Here is a 23,040-nt window from a genome sequence, read left to right on the forward strand (position 1 = left end):
AAAAAGGATAAGAGGATGAATACTCACCCCTTTTTCATGGTAAAATACTACTTCCCCATCCCTAAATTTAGAAGCAGACGAAAATCAAAAGCCGCCCAGGGCTTTTTGTAAGTCAATCATAAATAATAATGTGAATAAAAAGAAAAGCGATATTTAGCAAACAGCCGTGGGCGGTCAGAATCAGCTGAATGTTCATTATGAAAAAAAATTTCCCCTTTTTAGAAATAGAAGGATTCATCTTTCATGAACAAATTTTTTAAAATAAAAATAAAATTCTATGTAATTTTTAATTAAAACATTAAAACGAAAATATCTAATCTAATATTCTTGCCCTAAATATGGAAATAGTAAAAAGTAAAAAAAAATTTTTTTAAATAATTTTTAATCCTCCCATTTGAAAAGTAGTGGATTAGCAATAAATTTTAGCGCGACAACAGCGCTGAGTAGGCCTCTAGGCCCACTGCCTATTTTCGTCTTCTAGTTGCTTCGATTCCTCTCTTTTATTTTTTCTCTATGTAACAGACCTATTTTTCAACAAATCCTATTATATAAAGTAGAAAGTGTTTTTGTCTGAAGCTTATGATCTGAATGGTGTCTATATTTGAGGCAAACTTTCCTTAGATTTTTGTTCGTTTTTGGCTTTTTTCATTTTTAGATTTAATTCCTGGGATGGTTCTAAGCTTTTTTTTCTACCACCTTTCTGCCACTTTGAATACAGTTTTCTTAGACGAGGGGCGCAGCCGCTAGTTGATTAAAAGACTGCAATATATTATTTATAATGTTTTTAGAATAATTTAAAAAACTTAAGTTTTGATAATTAATAAATATGATTATTATGTATAAAATATAAATATCACGAATTGTTTAAGTATAAGCAAATCATATATAGAAATGCTGTTACTTTAGCATATTTAGATGCTGCGCTCCTACAGGGGAGTAATGGGTGTGGGGGCAGTCGAACCTCTACATTTTATTTTTAATTCTAAAAAGAAAAAGTAACAAAAAATTAACTTGCCTAGGTAGGAGCTGATGGGTAATAGTTATGTTATCCCCGTATATTTGTTCCTTTATATTTACTTCTTTCTTTCTTTTTTTTTTTTGGGTGGGGGGGAGGGGCGATGTTTGAATTTTTCTCAAGATTATATCACAGTGCTTTTTAAAAATCTGCGTTGTTTTAATTTATAGTAGTAAACAAATTTTGCCAAAAGATATTATTCAAAGTATATACTTATGCCTCATCAAAAATTTATAATGCAAGTTTCAAATTGATAGGATGATTTTAACATGTAAATAATCACAATATAATCTGTTTATGCGGTTGAATGGACAAGTTGTAAGTGTTGAAAAGCTTTGCCTTTAATAAGCCGAGAATTAATTAAGCCGCAAAATATCTCATCACAAAGACGACATTTAGTAATCATGAAAATTTCGTGGCATTGCCACACGTGTGGCTGGGTTCGAGAACAAATTCCTAATATTTTGGGTTTTTGGTCCATTTTAAGTGAAAATAACTCTAATTTACCAAATAAAAAATAAGAAAAAGTTAAAATCTCCTTGTTTCTATGGTTTAAAGTGACGATTTTGTATAAATTTGTTTATGTTTTAAAGTGACTGTTGAAATATTTCGAAGTTATTGAGCTAAAAATAGACTCACAAACTAGGTACTAAATTTCATATTTTAAGAATTTAACAATAAATTCCTTTCTTGTTACAAATTTGCATATTTCTATTTTAAATAGAATATCTTGAAAAAGAGTTTATAGATTCATAATATGCAATACATTTCTTTAATTATATACATTTTTACTATGTAACAAATGAAATTGAAAATTGCATAAAGGTTAGGTTAAACACAAACCTTGGGATAAACCGGAAATTTACACCTTTTAGTTTTAAATTAAATTATCAGTGTCAAGTCTTCTCTTTGGATTAGATGATTTAATTTTAATTGTAAGGCATGTTTATAAGTTGATCAACGTATATCTAATCTATTAATTTGATTCAGCTAATATTGTTATCTAATCTAAAATATATAGAATATACCTATATTTAAGCAAAAATAACAACATACTCAAGAGACAATAACTTTTAACGAAACAAAGCTTTCTTTTACGTTTTTTTTTCGAAGACTTATATTTGGATTAATCGTTACCTCTACTATATTTTACGCCCATTTACCTCTCAATATACAAAGCTTTAACTGTGTTGCAAGGGGGCAAAAGGAATTTTTAATCATGAGAGGCTAATTTAATGTATATAAAGTTTTAAGATATTTATATTCTATTTCAGAAGCCTCTTGGAGTTGCAAAGCATCTAAAATGCCGAGTAACGTAACTCTCCCTCCGAAGGAGAATGCCATCTTTAAACGAATTTTACGATGCTACGAGCACAAGCAGTATAAAAATGGTCTCAAATATGCCAAGCAAATCCTCAGCAATCCTAAGTATAGTGAGCATGGCGAGACCCAGGCCATGAAGGGTCTTATTCTCAACTGTTTGGGTCGCAAAGAGGAGGCGTACAAAACGGTGAGAAAAGGCCTGACAAACGACCTTCGCTCCCATGTGTGTTGGCATGTTTATGGCCTCCTTCAGAGGTCGGACAAGAACTACATTGAGGCTATTAAGTGTTACAGGTATAATTTTCTAGTTATAATTATCTAAACTACCTAGTTGTTCTCTAAAACAGATATTGTGTAGGTAATATTTAATTTATGTGACATTGAAAGTAATGTTAGGTCGAAGTGCAGATTTAAACTTGTTTTTAAATTTTTTTCATTTCATTCGGTAATGTATTTCTCCTTAAGTAAGTTTCTTGTGAAATTAAGTTTTTCAATTTTGATTTTAGAAATACATAGAAATTTTAGTGAAAACATAGTTACCTACCTATCTATCCAAGAGTTAAAATCTATTTTTTTTTATTTTAGAAATGCCTTGAAGTGGGACAAAGATAATATGCAAATTCTAAGAGACTTATCCCTCCTTCAAATTCAAATGAGAGACCTTGAAGGATACAAAGATACCAGGTAAACTATTTAAGTAGATACTTAGAAAGTTGTATTTGAGAGGGTCATTAGAAAGTTGTATTTGAGGGGGGTCATTCAGCATAAAGCTCTAATTATTTAAATATTTATGACACTTAAAAAACTCATTTAATGGTCATATTTGACTTTCCGGATGGATTATATATAAATATCTCAAAATAGCTCCTTACTGGCATTTGACATGTTTTTTGCATCAAATGCTATGCCAAGTCATAAAATAAACACTTAAACTAAAAAGGATACCTATACAGCTTTTGAAATAATATGTTATCAACATTTATTTAAATTCCAAATTGCAATAGCTTTACATTTTGCTGTTTAAACTTTTAACCTTTTATTTAGAGATATCTACATGAATTATAATTTCTCCCTATTAAAAATCATATGAGAAGTTTCTATTAATATAAAACAGAAATTCTAGTGTAAAATGTAAAGCGCCTGTAATGGTGACCTTAAACTATGCTATCCAATTGCTGCTAAATCAGACGTATTATTTTACACAAAAATGTTGCTTTTTACGTATTTGTTGTTATACTTTTCCTGTTCAGTTGGATAAGGTCGAAAAAAGACACAACCTGACACAAGCTCTTTTCTTACAGGCTTCAGCTCTTCCACTTACGTCCTACCCACAAGGCTTCCTGGATCGGATTTGCCATGAGCTACCATCTCCTCAAGGACTATGATATGGCTCTTAAGATTCTGGAGGAATTCCGCAAGACACAGAAGAAGACTAGCTATGATTATGAATACAGTGAACTACTTATGTATCAAAATATGGTCATAAGGGTAAGATATTTACATTTGCTATGAATTACTTTCTTTGTCATAATTCAAAACAAAATCGAAACAATATTGAAAATTCATTAGGTTTATTGATAGTTTCAACTTTCATTGAAACATTGGTGCAATCAATTAAAGTATGGGTGTCCCATAGTGTAGTGGTTAGCGCACTACGCTGTGGTTGGGAGAAACCGAGTTCAAGTCCCCACATAGACTTTGCACTTGGTTGACAAATGCTGTCGCAATTTGTCAGATTATGATCACGCAACCTTCCCTAAGATGCCCTAGGGTTGTAAGGGGGGAGATTTGTAGGAAGTTAGGATTCTACAAATCAAGCAGCTCTAACCATGCTTTCCCTCATCCATACTCCTCGTATGAGAGTGCCATTAATTAGGGTGGCTTAATATGGAACACCTGCCAAAATTCTAGGCCAAGGTGATGTAATAATTGAGTAGCTTCCACGAGAATTGCGGGTCAGCTTGTAATGTAGCATAGAATGCAATCAGCTGTGCGCGAAGCTTACCAATCTAAGATTGGCCAAAGGATTCTCACTTCCAGTCTCCGTGTGCATCTGAGTCCTAACTTCAGAGAATCATGGCTACAACAACAACAACAACAACATCAATTAAAGTATCTTCTGGAGCAAAGATAACAAACCTCCCCCCACCCCTCTCTATTTGATATAAATTAAAAATAAGGAGTGTGTTGAGTTTTTATGTTCGTGTTTTTTTTATTATTTTAGAGCAGTTTAGGTTATATTTGGTATGGAAACCCCCGTAAGATTAAGTCCTACTCAGGGTTTAGGTAAAGTGAAAAAAACTTGAGAAAAAATTTATCTAGGTATAGGATTTAATTTTTCATTTATTTTATTATTTCCAGGAGAGTGGAGATATTGCTGGAGCCTTGGAGCACTTTGACAAACACGAGAAATTTATCTGTGACAAGATTAATATGAAGGAGACGAGGGGAAGGTATCTGCTGGACCTGGGCAGGAAGGAGGACGCTTGTGCACTGTATCAGGGATGTAGAGTTTCAGCATTTTTATTGAATAACAAAGAAGGGGTTCTATTGTGGATTATTTTAGACACTTTGTAACTGAGCTTCGGGAATCTGCCATATTTAATAAGCAATTGATACCCAATAATTTCAATAAAGCACATAGGCTAATTATTTTAGTAATCATACAGGGATGTATAATGTTTATTCTGCAAATTTGACCCTGCTAAGGGGGAGGGGGGAATAAAAATGTGGCTGGAGAAAAATATTAATAAAATTTAGAGTTCTTTAAATATTTTTCCATTTTTCCCACTCCTTGGCGGAAATAACTAGCGTGGGGGGGGGGGGGGGGGATAAAAAATTTGTGGCAGGGGAAAAGATTAATCTTTTGCAGAATATACACCCCTGTATTTATACTTGCTGCACCCTTAGGATCTAGGGGATGCACCCTAAGAGGTCCCACCCGACTATTTTTGTTAAGAAAATATTTGTGGAAGGCATTTTTTCATGTCCCACCCAAAAGTAAATAGTTTAAAGTTTAAACTATGGTAAGAGCATATTCCTCGAAATGTAGATCTCGATCGGAACTAATAATACAGACTTCATTCTAATCATGCATTTATAATTTAATTCTTACAATACCAAATTAATTTCTACATCAATTATAATATAGGACTTATTGAGTAGAAATCCCGAGAACCACGAATATTACCGCCAGCTAGAAGCTGCCCGGTCCTTGGTTACAGAAACTGAACGCCTGGGTCTGTACGAAGAATACCAGTCCAAATTTCCACGTGCCACGGCGCCCAAACGGTTGCCACTCAACTTTTTGACCGGCGACAACTTTGATACTCACCTGTACAAATATGTCACGTCCGCCTTGAGGAAGGGTGTTCCGCCCTTGTTTGTTGATTTAAAGCCGCTGTACAATGACGTGGATAAGAAGAAGCAGCTAGAAACACTGTTTGCAAGACTTTTGAAAAATCTTACTGAGAAAAGCAGCTTTGATGATGAAGGCAACGTTAGAGAATCGCCTACCTGTTTGCTCTGGACTTACTACTATTTGTCTCAGCAGTACGACAGCAATGGGGATTATATTACGGCATTAGAGCACATCAACAAGGCCATTGACCACACCCCAACACTGATTGAGCTATTTATGCTAAAAGGAAAGATTTACAAACATGCTGGAGACCCAGAGAAGGCGGTGGAATGTCTGGACGAGGCACAGTCCATGGACACTGCCGACAGGTACATCAATTGCAAGTGTGCCAAGTACATGCTGCGCGCCAACAAGATCAAGGAAGCCGAGGCCATGTGTGCCTTGTTCACGCGCGAAGGCGTCCCTGCCATGGAGGATCTGAATGAGATGCAATGCATGTGGTTTCAGACCGAGTGTGCTCGCGCCTACAAGCGTCTTGGCGAACAGGGCGAGACGCTGAAGAAGTGTTATGAAATTGACCGACACTTTACTGAAATTATTGAAGATCAGTTTGATTTTCACACGTACTGCATGCGCAAAATGACGCTTAAGGCCTATGTTACCCTGCTTAGGTTGGAGGACGAATTGAGGTCGCACAGGTTTTACCATCAGGCGGCAGCTGTGGCCATTCGAACGCTGGTGGATCTTTACGATAACCCTGTTAAAGATGTTGATCCTGATGAAGAACTAAAGAAAAATAATAAACACCTTGATCCTGATGAACTTCAGAAGCTACTGATTAAGGCAAAGAAGGCCAGAAAGAAGAAGGAAGAGGAAGAAAAGGCCAAACAAGAGGAGGAGAAAAAGAAGAAAGAACAACAAAACAGGAACAGACGGAAGAAGGATGATGATTGTGAAAACCAAGCGAAGGAGGAATTAATCCCGGACAAGCTGGCCAGAACTGAGGATCCTCTCGGCGAAGCCACAAAGTTCTTGGAGCCACTATTGCTTTTAGTTAAAAACTCCATCACAACTCATCTCCTCGCTTTTGAGGTTTATCTGCGCAAAGGCAAGCCCCTGCTAATGTTGAAAGCCATAAGAAAGGCCATTACTTTGAATAGTACCACGGGCCAACATAAAACAGAATTGCACAGTTGTTTGGTCAGATTTCTCAACTATATTGAAACAAACAAAGACACCATCAATCCCACAACCATGAAGGTCATAGAGTCAATTATGCCCGACAATATTAAAAATACCACCGCTGCAGGTTACAACGAGAAGTTTTTGGGTGAAAACAATGAGGACCTGGAGCGTGTGTTCGTGAGCTTGAATGTTCAGGTTACCATGGATACTTCCTCTGCGGATCAGGCCGTCAATAAGCTTACACATATTCCTTTGACAGGTATATTAATTGATAACCAAATTTAAAAAATAAGATGATTATTTCTTAAGTGAGGTTTTAAAGGGGGGAGGCGGATGTGCCACTTTTGAAACCAAAACTAAAAGTCAAAGGAACTCAACTAAAAAAAAGAGTTACAGGTCTGAGATTTTGCATGGCAGTTGCTTAATAGGGGTACAATATGGAACTCTGAAGAAACGGCGGCGCAACCGCCGAAAACCGCCGAGAAAAGGCAAAAAAAAATTCGGCGGGAAACGCCGGATTTCGGCGGTTGCGCCGCCGTTTCTTCACAGTTCCATATTGTACCCCTATAAAGCAACTGCCATGCAAAATCTCAGACCTGTAACTCTTTTTTTAGATGAGTTCCTTTGTTGACTTTTGGTTTTGGTTTCAAAAAGTGGCACATCCGCCTCCCCCCTTTAAAGATTTAATATTTCAGGGGTGTATATTCTGCACAAGATTCATTTTTTCCCCTGCTGAAGTTTTTTTTCCTCTTAGTTTTTTTCCAGCAAGAAAGGAGATAAATAAAAAAATATTTTCAAAATTCTTTATTTTGTTCATTTTATCACCCCTCCCATGCATATATTCTTTTAGTATTTTTCATCAAAAAGGGGAGAAAAAAAGGGAAAAAATGCTTTCAGTTCTCTTAATTTTTACATCCCCCCCCCCCCCCTCAGTAGTGTCAAATTTGCAGAATATACACCCCTGTAATATTTCTAAATGTGCAATGCTCGACGTTTTGATTTGAATTTATCTTCAGACACCGTTCAAAAATGTTTTTGAAAAGTAGTAGATTAGTTATCTGTATCTATACTTCAGAATTTGTAAACCATGCTTCTAGACGAAGAGAGCAGGGAGGGTAGGGGTTTCAAGAGGGTTGGACTTAACTCTAAAATCTTTTATTTTTAGGCCAGAAATATAATGTTTGCAAAACAGTGTTAGATGCCTTCCAGAAAGGAGATTTTGGACCTGCAGGCAAGGCCCAGGCTGAATCCTTCAAGAAGAAATGTCGCGAGTATTTCCCACTAGCTAGGTGCTTCATGGAGGAGCAGGAGCTCAAGAAAGAGGAAGAGGAGAAGGCGGCGGCAGCCACGGCTTCTGGCAACAACGGGGATTCACTATCCGCCGACATGGACGGACTCGCCTTGAATGACAAACCCAAGCAGTAAACTCTCTGAACTGTGTCTAGTTAACTCTTATTATTATAGTCATTGTATATTATTATCTAAGAATAAAATCATAATTATTATTCTTAATCACATCCAGTCGTTTTGTTCTGTAATTATTCATTATTATTTCATTGATTTTTACTGTTCACATTTTGTTAAGTTTTATTATAATAATAATAATAAATGAGAAAGATTTTAATGGGTAATTTTGCTATTGCTAAACAATTTTTATAATTTGCTACATATGTTTTGCTTTTTTGCATATGTTTTATTCCTATTACTTATAAAGGGATTTGTTATATGCCTATTCTCTTGCATTCAGTCCTAATTTAATTTCAGATCTAAAATGAGTACCTATGATGCTATATTGGGGTCAGCCCTGACAAAGTTTTCCAAGCTGGTAAAGAAGCCAGAACGGTATATGCAATCAGATTCAGATCTATTTGATGAAATTAAGCTTCTTTCAAAGGAAAGCATACACGAAAATTGGCTTAAAAATTCTTGTTTTTCTTCTGTTGTAGAATTCATCCTTTAAAAGTGGGACATCTACCCCGTAATTTAAAATTAAGAAACATCCTAGAGAGCTAAATATTAATAATCATTATATTTTTTCCTTGCTGCAAAAAAGGATTTCCAAATCCCCCCCGTAAGATTCGGATCCAAATTAATAGATTTAAGTCCAAAAGAAAATGACAGATATCCTACAACTTACGTGTAATCGCTTGTTGGAAACAGGTTCTGTACGATGTAGGCAAAATAACTGAGTCAGCCTCAACCGGAGACAAAATAAACAATAACTCAACCCTACCTGAACTTATCATACAAGGATTTGATGAAGAACAGGTGTGGACAGGAATACAGCTACAGAATAAAAATAAACTTGAAAAATGGAGGTAATTATTGTCCATTTAAAATAAAAACTTTATCCTATAGTATAATGCATGAAGGTTTTTTTTTGTATGAAGCTAAAGATATCGGAAATAAAATTAATGGTCCAAGGTGTTTTTTTTTTAGGGAAGCTTTTTATATGTCTTTGGGTGGGTTAGACTATTTTTCTAAATTCTCCCGTCCTTCCATTAAAGGCCAGCGGCGAAGTAACTAGTTTGTATTATTGGTTTATTTCAAATCAACAATATGTAATTTTTTTTATCATTGGGGGTGTATATTAAATTATCATCTATTGTCTTATCCCTTAAAATATCCCCCTAATTTTAGACGACGAATAGAAAAAACGGAGTTAGACGAGGAATGTAATTTGTTTCTTGGTGAAGATTTGAAACCAACAACAGAAGTGGAGGAGGAAATAGATATCGATGCATTTCAACAACAAGGTAGTTTTTAAAAATTCTAGAAAGGTCACGAGATTGCTAAAAAATAGGGTTCTTGAATTTTTCAGATCTGTTAAAGAACTGAACCTTAAAAGCTTTTCCAGCTGCCAAACGGCTGGACGCAGCTCATACCAATAACGAAATTAATTCGGAAGAAAATCACGAAACCTATATGTCTTTTTCAGCTGTCGTTGGGGGGCAACACATCGTAAAATTGACGACCTGTCCATTTGCCCCCCAAATATTTTAGATTTATTTTGCTTGTTGGTTATACCTTATTCCTGGGCTGGACGTACATGTTATGTCCATTATAAACGGCATATGAAGGTCTATAGAGTAATTTAGAATGGCCAAAGATGTTTGCATTGTGAAAGCTGGGCTAAAGTAAATTCGCGTTAGATAAGTATTTATCGCGCATTTATGTGTGCGCTTCGATATTATTGCCTTAATTGTTATTTGCTCTTCCAGATAATTTGTAGGCCCTCTTTTGTTAGATCAGCGGTTTGGCCTTCAAAGTTTTATTTTTGTTGTTGAAATAATCGATTCTAGCAACATATATTTCATTTTTCTTTAGAATTAGCTGAATCAGAAGATGAGGCACTAGACGAGGAAAACGAGGAACAGGAGGAACAAAATGAAGATGAAGATGAAGAACATGAACAGGAACGGATTCTTAGTATTGGGGTGACAAGACTATTTTAGCAAGGAATATTACGGGATAAGACAATCGACGATGAATTGATGTACACTTCCAGTTATGATAACAAATTACCCCTTCTGCTATTTAAAATTATTTGTAGAAATGTTTGGACAATGTCAGTTCTAATCAAGATTGAATGAAGACCCCAATTAACAGAGCGAAAAAATCATAAATTGTCACCAAATGCCATGTAAAATGTAATGCAGGATCAGATCCTGTAAGCCTATGATAAAATTGTCAAATTTCAGTAAAATATCTTGAATATAAACTTTAAGCCCTAATAATCTCAAGTCACACATTAAAACCTAGCCTATTATACACCAACTACAATGTGTTAAAGTTTCTTGGATATCATATTATTATTACCTATTTTGGGCGGGATTCTCGTTCGATTTAATGTGATCATCTAGAGAACCCAAGGGTATCATCAGAAATGAGATGCAACACTAACGCCCACTAGTGGATATTAGGTTAAGTAACATCTAACAGACAACTAACGACCTTTGTCTGAGAAGCCCAAATTGTGCATGATAATGAGTTGCGCCTGTTTTTAACTATTTACCTGACATAGCATCGGTAGGAACTCTTTTAACATCTTTTGTTAATGACGCGGTGTCGGCCCATGATTCGAACCTATCACCTTCCTGGCGACTAACGGATGCTCTACTTGTTGTGCCACGGTTACGGGTCTGGATATTATATTATATTAAGAATCCAACTGTAAATTAGGATGATGAGAACGAGGAAGATGATGATAAACTATTAAATGATCCTGACTTCCAGGAACTTTCCATTACACATAATAATTCAAAATATTTAAAATCAATCACACTTTCTGTATTTTGTCTATTTTGTACTAGGATTATCTCCAATATTTCTAGTTACCTTAATATCAATTTCAATTTTCATTTAATTGTATATACGTCGTCACAGGTGTTTATTATGTCATGTTTATTTTATTATTCGCAGAAAAATTGTCTAACTATAAATTGGCTTAGAACTGGCTCTAATCCGACGGATATTAATCGAATTCGAAGTCTTACTGGAAATATAGATTATTTATATTGTTGCTTTATAATGGATTGGCTCTCCTTGTAGAACATGTCTGACTCTGAAGGGGATGACCTCCCCTTGTTTGAGGGTCACAGCGAGGATGACATGTCTGATCAGGAAGAGGGAGATGATGATGAGATGACCTACAAAAATCAAGAAAAAAGAATGCTACAAGGCACATTCTATGACTTTTAGAAAATAAATAGAAATTATTCAAATCGTAATTTTTAGCGGATTAGGTACTTAGTTAGATCTTTCAAAATTTTGTTAGCTCTTCAAAAATATAACAATTATATTAGGAATATTATGATAGTAATTTTGGCATGTATTTCCCTCAATTTTCCATAGATATGTCCGAGCAAATATAAATATAAATACTAAGTTCTTTGATGCTTGAAATATGTTGGTTATGGTATTTAAATTCAAGTAGGCACAAGATAAACAAATTTAAAGGTGCAAAGTACACCTCATACATGATTAACAGGATGTTTTTGTTTATATGTATTGTATGCTAAAATCTCATAAACGTATGAACCGCTTGTTTCACAAGTTGCATAGAGGTTTTTAGGCTATTTTGAGGTTTGCTGAGGTGTAGGGGGACAGGAACCAGAAGTAGGTTTTTTCTCTTTGATGATAAGACATTAGAAATTATCCCCCCTCATCCCCTTTGTTTTGAATCACTATCTTTGGAGAAGCCACTAGTCTATAGAAAGTAGTATATAGAAAATACAATACCTTAATCGTAGAATTGTGAATCTTATAGACAAGCGCAAGAAAACAGAATCCTCTATAGTTGACGACCAATTTTTCAAGCTGCGTGACATGGAGGCCTTCCTGGAAATCGAGGACAGGCGACAGGAGGGACACGAGGACGTCGTGGACAGCGAGGAGGACCTAGATCTTTTTGAGGATGTAGAAGATGAAACTGAGGACAAGCCTGCCATGTATAAAGAGTATTTCAATGATGATAAGGATTTAGAATCTTGGTTGGATAGAAAGAAGTCCAAGACAAAGAGTGGGCCCATCCTGGATGATCTGTTGAGAGAGAATGAGGAGATGGAGGGTGAGAGCGATAATGATGAGGATGATCAGGAAGAAGATAGTAAAGTTATTCAGAAAAAAGAAAAGTCTGATAAAAAGGTAATTCTTAGGATTTAGAATGGGAAAGGTAGTATTGAGTAAAAATCAAGGAAATTGTTTATATCTCCATATTAGTAATTAATCGATTTTGCGCAAAAATGAAAATGGTTATTTACTCGTTATAAATTAATTTGTGCTTTTATTTCTAGCAAAATCATCTTGAAACAAGTAGACTAAAATATATGAATTTTTGTTTAGAGAAATATATTAGAAGACAGTGACTCTTCTGAGGGTGAAGAGTTTGCGGCTCCCAAATCAAAATTTGAGTTGGAGCAAGAGCGACTGCAGAGGAAAATAAAAGCACTGGAGGACAACGCGGTGTCAGACAAACCATGGCAGATGACAGGTAAAATTATTTACCCAATGGTTGGGCTAGATATGTTAGGATAAGCAGCAGAGCTACTCTGTAATTTGGTATTTTTGTCCGTCCGTTTGTGAGGTGGCAAGTAATATTTTAGTGAGTAGATTGGGTTAAGGAAATTGTTTTATTTTTATAGCACAGAAATTTTAAAACTAGAATACCCGCGCCTGTGTACAAATATCACTTGACAAACGTGTATTTTATACACCCAGGGAAAGATAATTGCTGGAAAGAAAAAAATTCGGTATATGCCATCTTTTTTTTTCAATGTAAAACAACATTTCTTGTTGTACATACATGTTTATTAAAATATACTAAATTTGTAGGCGAGGCATCAGCGCCGGTCAGACCAGAAAACTCGCTGCTCGCCGAGGACCTTGACTTTGTGAGCGCTGTGCGCGCAGCTCCAATCATCACGGAGGAGGTGACCAAGACCCTGGAGGATATCATCAGGCAGAGGATCAAGGATGAGGCTTGGGATGATGTTCAAAGAAAGGTAATGGAAATATTAGCTTTCTTGGATGTTTCAAAGTATACCTAGATACTTAAATTACCAAATCCTTTCTTTTAAACGAACTCAATTAATTTTGGGAAGGAAGAATCTCTTATTATCCTCTATCTCACTAACATGATGTTTTTGGATATACAATTTTTGTCTTGGTTGTATTGAAGGATCCAGCCAACCGTCGGAATGATTGGGTTCCCCTAAAGTATCTTGCAGGATTTCTTATATTAAGGGGGAAAGCTCAACCTTCGCCTAAAAAATCGTCCATTAAGAATTGTAGCACACCGCCTACACTCAGCGGCTATAATGTTATTTTAGTAATGTAATTCAAATGTCTGTTTTTAGATTAAACCCATCGAGAGTGCTCATGAGTACAAAAAGAAACTGGTGTTAGACCAAGAGAAGAGTAAACTATCACTGGCTCAAATCTACGAACAAGAATATCTCAAAATTACACAGGAAAATACACTTCAATTTTGCTGTTTAAATTTAATGAAAAGAGGGAATATTTATGGCTAGTGGCTGGTAGCTCAGCCTTTTTTTTTGGTGTTTTTCGGGGTAAAACAATCATTATTTACGCAGTAATCAACTGTTAGAGAGATATTTGATAATAACCATAACTACTAATAACCATAATTTGAATTTCTGTAACCAGTGCAGCTATTTAACATCTTGAACTGAAATGGTTGCCATCTGAGCCCACTCCTACTAAGACATGAATTTATATTTCGATCTTAGCAATCAATTTAAATTCATTATTTAGAATAATAAAAAACTGAAAGTGTTTTAATTAGGCTCAGGAAAAGATTGCTATACCTGGACTTCTGGACAAGGACGACGGAGATGCCGAGCCTCTAGAGGTCAAACAAATTAAGGTAACATTGTGATACATTCATTTATTTAGCCATCACCGATCACTTTCGCTCTGCAAGAGGTATTCAATATTTAATATTTGTCTTTCATAACGTAATAAATCAAACGCTAACACTCAAATGCAATGATTACTTAGGACTGATTAAAGGTAGAAGCTTACTTTGATCCATCCTTAAAGGAACCCTGCAAGAAATATCGCGCTTTAACTGCTTAAAGCCTGCCACGAGTAGACCCAATACCCAAAATTTGAAGCCTCCAGCTTCAATAACAAAAAAGTTACAGACACACAGTGGTCTATTTTGGCCTTTTGGTGGACATTTCACCTACCTCTACTCAAAGTCAATTTTCTCAGCTTGTAGTTGATAGAATCGTTCAAAATAAAAAGTGTGCGCCTTATTATTACCTAATACAACTCGTATATGCATCTAGAGAAGAAAAACAAAAGCCAACTGGCCTAGAAAATACTTTGAAACTTAGCTAAAATTTCATATTTTTAAAATTTTTTCTAAAGTCCTAGAGAGCCTAAATTCGATGTTTTAAAGCAAAAAAAACATTTAAAAACCTTGAAGCATGAATAATTATTACTGTAGAAATGATTATATAAAGGTAAATGATTTATCACCAAACCTTGTACAACATACATTTGATACAACTAATTGAAGTTTCTTCACCCTTATTTTACGAAGTTATTTTCTCTTAGATAATTAATAATACTTAATGTAATCTAGTAATAAAAAACAAGGATAGGTTACTGGCAAAAATTAATTTATTTTATTGGAAAGGAATTTATCTAAAAATGTTGTTTTTGTGGTAACCCAAGTTGTTGCTTCTTATCACGAAATAAATACACAGGGATATGTTACTTGAAGACAATCTTTTTGGCTCCAAAAGAAAGTTTCATACAGCATGCAATTGCAACGAGGAAGGGGACATACGACCGTAAATTACACTGGTACCCAAAGTTTTATAAACAAGTTATCTTGTTTGTTGGCCCAAAAACTTATTATTGAAATTGATTGGTTGGTTTCAAACTAGAAGTATCCAATTTTTTTTTCCAATAATAAAAGGGATGATTTTGTTCATCATTATTAGGAATGAATATCATTATTAATTAACCATACATTGCCTAATCCCTTAATATTAATCATTCAATAGTACTTAAATGGGAAGGAAAATGATTAAATTCGATAACTGAAAAGTCTAAGGCTTTGTTCCTTAGATGCCATATCTTTGACGAAAATAAAATTTCAAGATGGTTTTAGTCTAGCATTAGATATACTATTACTTGAATGTTACACCAGATTTTTATGTTCTTAAAAAAAAGGGAAACTCGCAGTAGACTAAAATAACTATACCCCCATCCCCCTCCTTTACCCCATCCCATCTCCTACTCGATAAATGAACTGGTAAATAAACGAGTTCCATGTTAGCAAGGGAAACTCTCAGCGGACTAAAATAACATGACCCCCTAATCCACCTCATTTACCGCATCCCATCTCCTACTCGATAAATGAACTAGCCAATAAACGAGAAACATGTTAGCAAGCTAAATTGACAACAATTTTTCCCCTGTCATAATATCCACGTATATTCTATATCCATTAGTCTATCATGGACCTGAGGCTATAGCATAAAGGGTAATGCGTTTGCTAGTTTTTATTTTGTGTAAAATGTAATCATAATAGAGACGTTAAAAAAGGCTGCAGCTTTGTTAGGCACGTTACTTTTAGAGTATGGGCATTGCATTGGCCCTTAAATTGATAAATGTAACTAGACATTTTTTATTGATATTATACCTACTAGTTTAACAAAAATCAAATTATTGTTCGAAAATCTGTTTTAGATATCTTACATAACAAACACACAAATTTAAACATTAATGTTATTATGTTATTGAGAAGAAATAAGTTAAAATGCATTTAAGATTAAAATTAACAAAGAATAAAAAATTTTTTTTTTCATCTATTGCAATTTAGAGTTTACCCTATAAAGTTAAAGTTAAAATTTGAAATAAACCGGGCCCCGTAACAACCTAAACTAAACATTAAACTATAACATTATACCTGTATATTAAGAATACTATATGGTTTGGTATGTTACGGGGCCCGGTTTTTGGTCAAAAACTTAAAAAACCTAAAATTATTGCCAAAATTTATTGCAAAAATATTTAGGAAATGACATAAAAAAATTTTAAAAACAACTATAAAATTGATGAAAAAAGTAAAAAATAAATCTAAAACCCCAGTTTCCTAATATATCATGTAATATTATGAATATAAATAGGTGAAAAAACTTCATTGTATCAATGCAACACTGAAAAAAAATATTTTTTCCAAAGATGGTGAAAATTCAAAAGGTAAAATTCATGACGTAAAAATAATCATGAACCTTCATGTTTCAAAGTTCATAATTCATCAACCAGTAGTTGAAAAGACAAAAACTCTTCGGTTTTATATGAGATAGGGTATATATTTTCAAAATAAATTATTAATTTTGAGGAATTCCAATGTTGATTTTTGGCGAAATGTCCGGCCTTAGACCACTGTGAGACATTTCAAAATGATTCTTTTAGTACAATGGAAATTTTGAAAGATTTTCATTGTACTAAAAGAAAATTTCAACATTAAATTACATCGTCTGGAAGCAAAATTAAAAGCTTATCTTTGTCAGAATTTTAGACTGTCAGTAACTGATAACATTATTGCAATAAAAACGCCCCTTTTTATAGTCAAAATGTCTTTTAAAAATTCGGTTTAAATTGCGTTTGAAAGCGTAAAATCATAGCGGGGAAAAATTAAACTAATGTAAGTAATACAGATGCTCAGCTGTTATTGGTTGTTCAGCGGACTTAGCGTGGACTCAGGCTTCTGATTGGCTGGAAATCAGGGTTGTCGAATTGGGCACTTTTTTTGATATTGGGCGGCCCAATTGCCCCAAAGGGTTTTAGGCGGGTTTTGGGCGCCCAAAAGTGGTTTTGGGCACCCTTTTTGGGCAAATGTCGTAAAAAGCATATAAAAAGGATATAAAATAGCCTTAAACCATACCGAGACTTATTATTAGAAATAAAATAGCCTAAAACCATCTCAGGACCTATAAAAGCTCCACTGGAAAGCAGAACCATATAGGTTCAGCAGTTAGCGAAATCCTTCTCTAGATACCTAAAAAAGCTTACTAAGGGGGGGGGCGAAAGTGACACTTTTTGAAACCAAAACTAAAAGTCAAAGGAACTCAACTAAAAAAAGAGTTACAGGTCTCAGATTTTGCATGGCAGTTGCTTTATAGGGGTATAATATGGAACTGTGAAGAAACGGCGTCGCAACCGCCGAAAACCGCCGAGAAAAGGTAAAAAAAAATTCGGCGGGAAACGGCGGTTTTCGGCGGTTGCGCCGCCGTTTCTTCACAGTTCCATATTTTACCCATATAAAGCAACTGCCATGCAAAATCTCAGACCTGTAACTCTTTTTTTTGGTTGAGTTCCTTTGTTGACTTTTAGTTTTGGTTTCAAAAAGTGTCACTTTCGCCCCCCCCCCTTTATATAGTTAACCAGCGGCTACGGCCCAAGAGGCCTCTTTGGGCATTTGAGGAGGGAAGAGTCAAATTTGATAATCCAATTATTATATTAGATTTGAAATGAAAAAGTAAAAAAAAAATTTTGGGGGGGAATAATTTTTTTTGAGGGGGTTGGGTTTCCTCCCCCCATTTTTATTTTTAGTTTAAAAAAGTTTTTGGGGGAGTGTAATTTTTTTCTAGGGGCGATTTCTCTTATGAGGGTGGTAGTACCCTCCCCCAAAATAGTTATTAACCTTCCCAGAACCTATGAGAAGCTACCCTGTTAAGGAGAACCCGATCGGTTCAGCGGTTAGCGAGATCCTTTGGTACAAACACACAGTCACACAAACAAACAGACACACATACTGTTACTTTAGTATAAGGATATCACCCAAAAAATAGGCCCACCCCCCCTCTTTTTTAACTCCCTTCCCATTTTTTATCCCCCCAAAAGGGGGTTGCCCAAAACTGCCCAAAATGACCTTATATTGGACGGCCCAAAAGCGCCAGCCCAAAACTGCCCGCCCAAAAGCGCCCGCCCAAAATGACAACCCTGCTGGAAATCCTAGAGGCTGGCATTCTCACGCTACAGTACTCTTAATAAAACGCAATATAAACTGAATTTTTTTTAATGATTTTGACTATAAAGAAGAGTGTTTTTATTGTATAAACGTTATCAGTTACTGGTATGCTAAGTTTCTACCAAAAATAAGATTATAATTTTCTCTAGGCGACGTATTTTATTAATGAAAATTCTATTATTAGCAATGAAAAACTTTCAAAAGTTTCATAGTACTAAAAATGTGATTTTGAAATGTCTATAACTTTTTTGTTTTTGATTTTGGAGGCTTCAAATTTTGGGTATTGGTTCTACTCGTGGCAGTCTTTCAGCAGTTGAAGCGGTTTATTTCTTGCATGGTTCCTTCAAGAATAGATATAAGAATAAGGCGTAGTGTGTTGCTTTGGTTACTCCCAAGATAATTTACCCCCCTTACTCCGTATTGAATTGTAAGATATAAGGGGGGGGGGGGAAGTTTTGCCACTTTCGCGTAATCCGTGATTATTAGGCTAGGTATTGATGTGAGACTATAGGTTATTTGGGATAAAAGTTTACTTTTGGGTAGTACTTCACGTATATTTAATCATTTTTTGGATAGGTCTCCAGGTTCAGGTGCTGCAGGCTGGAAGGTGGTTTATGGACAGGTAAAAAAAATTTAAAATTTTTGTTTGAAGAGTTAGAGATCAAATTATTAAACAAAATATGCATCTTTATGGATATTATTGACATATAAGAAGAAAAAATTAAAATCGGCCTCCAGGTTCAGGTGCTGCAGGCCTCCAGGTCAACTCTGGACAGGTAAAAATCAAATTTTTTATTTGAAGAGTTAGAGGTCAACTTTAAAACAGAATATGCATCTTTTTTTAATATTATTGACATATTTGAAGAAAAAATTATAATCGGCCTCCAGGTTCAAGTGCTGCAGGCCTCCAGGTCTACTCTGGACAGGTAAAAAAACAAGTTTTTTTATTTGAAGAGTTAGAGGTCAACTTATAAAACAGAATATGCATATTTTTTGATATTATTGACATATTTGAAGAAAAAATTAAAATCGGCCTCCAGGTTCAGGTGCTGCTGGCCTCCAGGTTCAGGTGCAGCTGGCCTCCAGGTCCACTCTGGACAGGTAAAAAAATATTTTTTTTTATTTGAAGAGTTAGAGGTCGACTTATAAAACAGAATATGCATCTTTTTTTGTATTATTGACATTTTTGAAGAAAAAATTAAAATCGGCCTAAAGGTTCAGGTGCTGTAGGCCTCTAGGTCCACTCTGGAAAGGTAAAAAATAAAAAAAAATTATTTGAAGAGTTAGAGGTCAACTTATAAAACAGAATATGCTTCTTTTTTTATATTATTGACATATTTGAAGAAAAAATTAAAATCGGACTCCATGTTCAGATCCTGCAGGCCTCCAGGTCCACTCTGGACAGGTATAAATGAAGTCTTTTTATCTGGAAAGTTACAGGTCAACTTATAAAACAAAATATGCATTGTTTTGGATATATTAAATATACTTGAAGATAAAATTAAAATCGGCCTTCAAGTTTAGGTGCTGCAGGCTTACATTTTCAGGTATTTTTGCTTTTTTCCTGTTTTTAAACATGGTAGGTAGGTATCATACATTTTTACTTTTTTATATGGACAGTGACACTTTTACCTGGATCCTGGTGAACGCTGGTTGTTGCCGGCCAGGTGAATATCTCAAATGGTTATTTTGGAATTTAGAAGAAAGATTTCGAAATAGAATAAGTTTAAAACTTAAAATATAATAATATAGTGAAATTAAAGGACGTGGAGCCTGTCTGGACACACATTTTGAAGCCTTAAATGATTAATTTTACTATATTATCTTATTTTAGCCATTTTTTAAATACATACCTTTCCTCTAAATTCAAAAATTACCTGGATATTTACCTGGCCAATGGCACAGCGGTCACTGGGATCCATCAAAAAGTTTTTATGAATATGATAACTACCAGGTTTAAATAAATATAGAATAGAAAAAAAAAGTAGGGGGGAAATCAAATAAATAGGAAATATACCTGAAAATAGTCTCTAAAGTTCACCTGGAAGCCTGCAGCACCTGAACCTGCACGCCAATTTTATTTTTTTTCTTCAAATATACATGTAACATCTAAAAAGATGCTAATGTTGTTTTAAAAACTGACCTCTAACTCTTCAAATAAAAAAAAATGATTGTTTTACCTGCCCAGAGTGCACCTTGAGGCCTGCAGCACGTGAACCTGGAGGCCAATTTAAATTTTTTCTTCAAATATGTCAATGATAACAAAAAAAATGCATATTCTGTTTTATAAGTTGACCTCTAACTCTTCAAATAATTTTTTTTATTTTTTTACCCGTCCTGAGTTGACCTGGAGGCCTGCAGCACCTGAACCTGGAGGCCGATTTTAATTTTTTCTTCAAATATGTCCATAATATCAAAAAATATGCATATTCTGTTTTATAAGTTGACCTCTAACTCTTCAAATAAAAAATTTGTTTTTTACCTGTCCAGAGTGGACCTGGAGGCCTGCAGCACCTAAATCTGGAGGCCGATTTTAATTTTTTCTTTAAATATGTCAATAATATAAAAAAATATGCATATTCTGTTTAATAATTTTACCTCTAACTCTTTAAATAAAAAAAACTTGTTTTTTTACCTGTCCAGAGCGGACCTGGAGGCCTGCAGCACCTAAACCTGGAGGCCGATTTTAATTTTTCTTCAAATATGTCAATAATATCAAAAAATATGCATATTCTGTTTTATAAGTTGACCTCTAACTCTTCAAATAAAAAATTTGTTTTTTACCTGTCCAGAGTGGACCTGGAGGCCTGCAGCACCTGAACCTGGAGGCCGATTTTAATTTTTTCTTCAAATATGTCAATAATATCAAAAAATATGCATATTCTGTTTTATAAGTTGACCTCTAACTCTTCAAATAAAAAAACTTGTTTTTTTACCTGTCCAGAGTGGACCTGGAGGCCTGCAGCACCTGAACCTGGAGGCCGATTTTAATTTTTTCTTCAAATATGTCAATAATATCAAAAAATATGCATATTCTGTTTTATAAGTAGACCTCTAACTCTTCAAATAAAAAACTTGTTTTTTTACCTGTCCAGAGTGGACCTGGAGGCCTGCAGCACTTGAACCTGGAGGCCGATTTTAATTTTTTCTTATGATATTTCAATAATATCCATAAAGATGCATATTCTGTTTAATAAGTTGACCTCTAACTCTTCAAATAAAAAAACTTGTTTTTTTACCTGTCCAGAGTGGACCTGGAGGCCTGCAGCACCTGAACCTGGAGGCCGATTTTAATTTTTTCTTCAAATATGTCAATAATATCAAAAAATATGCATATTCTGTTTTATAAGTTGACCTCTAACTCTTCAAATAAAAAACTTGTTTTTTTACCTGTCCAGAGTGGACCTGGAGGCCTGCAGCACTTGAACCTGGAGGCCGATTTTAATATTTTCTTATGATATTTCAATAATATCCATAAAGATGCATATTCTGTTTAATAAGTTGACCTCTAACTCTTCAAATAAAAAAACTTGTTTTTTTACCTGTCCAGAGTGGACCTGGAGGCCTGCAGCACCTGAACCTGGAGGCCGATTTTAATTTTTTCTTCAAATATGTCAATAATATAAAAAAATATGCATATTCTGTTTTATAAGTTGACCTCTAACTCTTCAAATAAAAAACTTGTTTTTTTACCTGTCCAGAGTGGATCTGGAGGCCTGCAGCACCTGAACCTGGAGGCCGATTTTAATTTTTTCTTCTGATATTTCAATAATATTCATAAAGATGCATATTTTGTTTAATAATTTGATCTCTAACTCTTCAAACAAAAATTTTAAAATTTTTTTACCTGTCCAGAAACCACCTTCCAGCCTGCAGCACCTGAACCTGGAGACCTATCCAAAAAATGATTAAATATACGTAAAGTACTACCCAAAAGTAAACTTTTATCCCAAATAACCTATAGTCTCACATCAATACCTAGCCTAATAATCACGGATTACGCGAAAGTGGCAAAACTTCCCCCCCCCCCCCCCTTATAAATATGTTATTATTTCAGTCTGATATGCGAACCCTCTTTGTGAAACTGGACACTCTAACCCACAATCACTACACACCAAGACAAAAATCCTCAGAACTAAAGATTGTCCGCAACGTGCCGGTCATATCCATGGAAGAGGTTGCTCCTGTGGGCGCCAGCAACGCCGAGCTCCTCGCCCCTGCCGAAATTGTTGACAAGCGCAAGGGCGAACTTATGACTGACAGAGACAAGACGTCAACTGACCGCAAACGCGAGCGTCGCGCCAAGAAGGCATTGGCTAAGGCCAAGGTACACGCCAAGGCTAAGAAAGATAAGCTGGGCGGATCTCAGAATAAGAGTAAGGAGGACGTGGAGAAGGAGATAGCAACAGCAGAGAAGCAGGGCAAATTGAAGACTGTCAAAGAGAAAGACAAAAATCCGGCTCTTAAAAGCTCCACCGCATTTTTCAATGTCTTGCAGGACGATATTAAATCGGGTGTTAATCGGAAAAGCGACCAGAAAGAAAAGGATAGAAAAAATAATAAAATATCTTTTTCATCGCTTAAAATGTGATATTTATTTTTTGTTATTTTTGTTTGAATTATTAAAATTTAAATTTTCAG

General features: G+C 35.0%; 2 protein-coding genes across 2 annotated transcripts; both read left to right on the plus strand.

Moving 5' to 3' along the window:
* The first annotated feature begins 2,119 nt into the window (after positions 1-2,119).
* Naa15-16 (N-alpha-acetyltransferase 15/16) lies at positions 2,120-8,649 on the plus strand. Its single transcript, XM_080158323.1, has 6 exons — positions 2,120-2,632; positions 2,924-3,022; positions 3,640-3,826; positions 4,700-4,838; positions 5,488-7,143; positions 8,050-8,649. Exons 1-6 carry the CDS (start codon positions 2,319-2,321, stop codon positions 8,307-8,309), a joined length of 2,655 nt encoding a protein of 884 aa, XP_080014449.1. The 5' UTR covers positions 2,120-2,318; the 3' UTR covers positions 8,310-8,649.
* Positions 8,632-23,040, plus strand: LOC145315474 (U3 small nucleolar ribonucleoprotein MPP10-like). The gene is made up of 12 exons (XM_080155457.1): positions 8,632-8,776; positions 9,043-9,202; positions 9,525-9,640; positions 10,212-10,298; positions 11,065-11,174; positions 11,436-11,565; positions 12,154-12,530; positions 12,729-12,876; positions 13,218-13,387; positions 13,742-13,853; positions 14,189-14,271; positions 22,457-23,040. Exons 1-12 carry the CDS (start codon positions 8,656-8,658, stop codon positions 22,988-22,990), a joined length of 2,148 nt encoding a protein of 715 aa, XP_080011583.1. The 5' UTR covers positions 8,632-8,655; the 3' UTR covers positions 22,991-23,040.

The sequence above is a fragment of the Acartia tonsa genome, chromosome 4 (genome assembly GCF_053477335.1).
Source record: "Acartia tonsa isolate MP-2025a chromosome 4, ASM5347733v1, whole genome shotgun sequence".
Classification (NCBI taxonomy): Eukaryota; Metazoa; Arthropoda; class Copepoda; order Calanoida; family Acartiidae; genus Acartia; species Acartia tonsa.

Coding starts and splice junctions, on each gene's coding strand:
- Naa15-16 (XM_080158323.1), top strand. CDS start 2,319: ATGCCGAGTAACGTAACTCTCCCTCCGAAGGAGAATGCCATCTTTAAA. Junction 2,633..2,923: donor GAGGCTATTAAGTGTTACAG/GTATAATTTTCT, acceptor TTTTTATTTTAG/AAATGCCTTGAAGTGGGACA. Junction 4,839..5,487: donor GGACGCTTGTGCACTGTATC/AGGGATGTAGAG, acceptor CAATTATAATAT/AGGACTTATTGAGTAGAAAT.
- LOC145315474 (XM_080155457.1), top strand. CDS start 8,656: ATGAGTACCTATGATGCTATATTGGGGTCAGCCCTGACAAAGTTTTCC. Junction 10,299..11,064: donor TGAAGATGAAGAACATGAAC/AGGAACGGATTC, acceptor CAACTGTAAATT/AGGATGATGAGAACGAGGAA. Junction 13,854..14,188: donor AGAATATCTCAAAATTACAC/AGGAAAATACAC, acceptor AGTGTTTTAATT/AGGCTCAGGAAAAGATTGCT.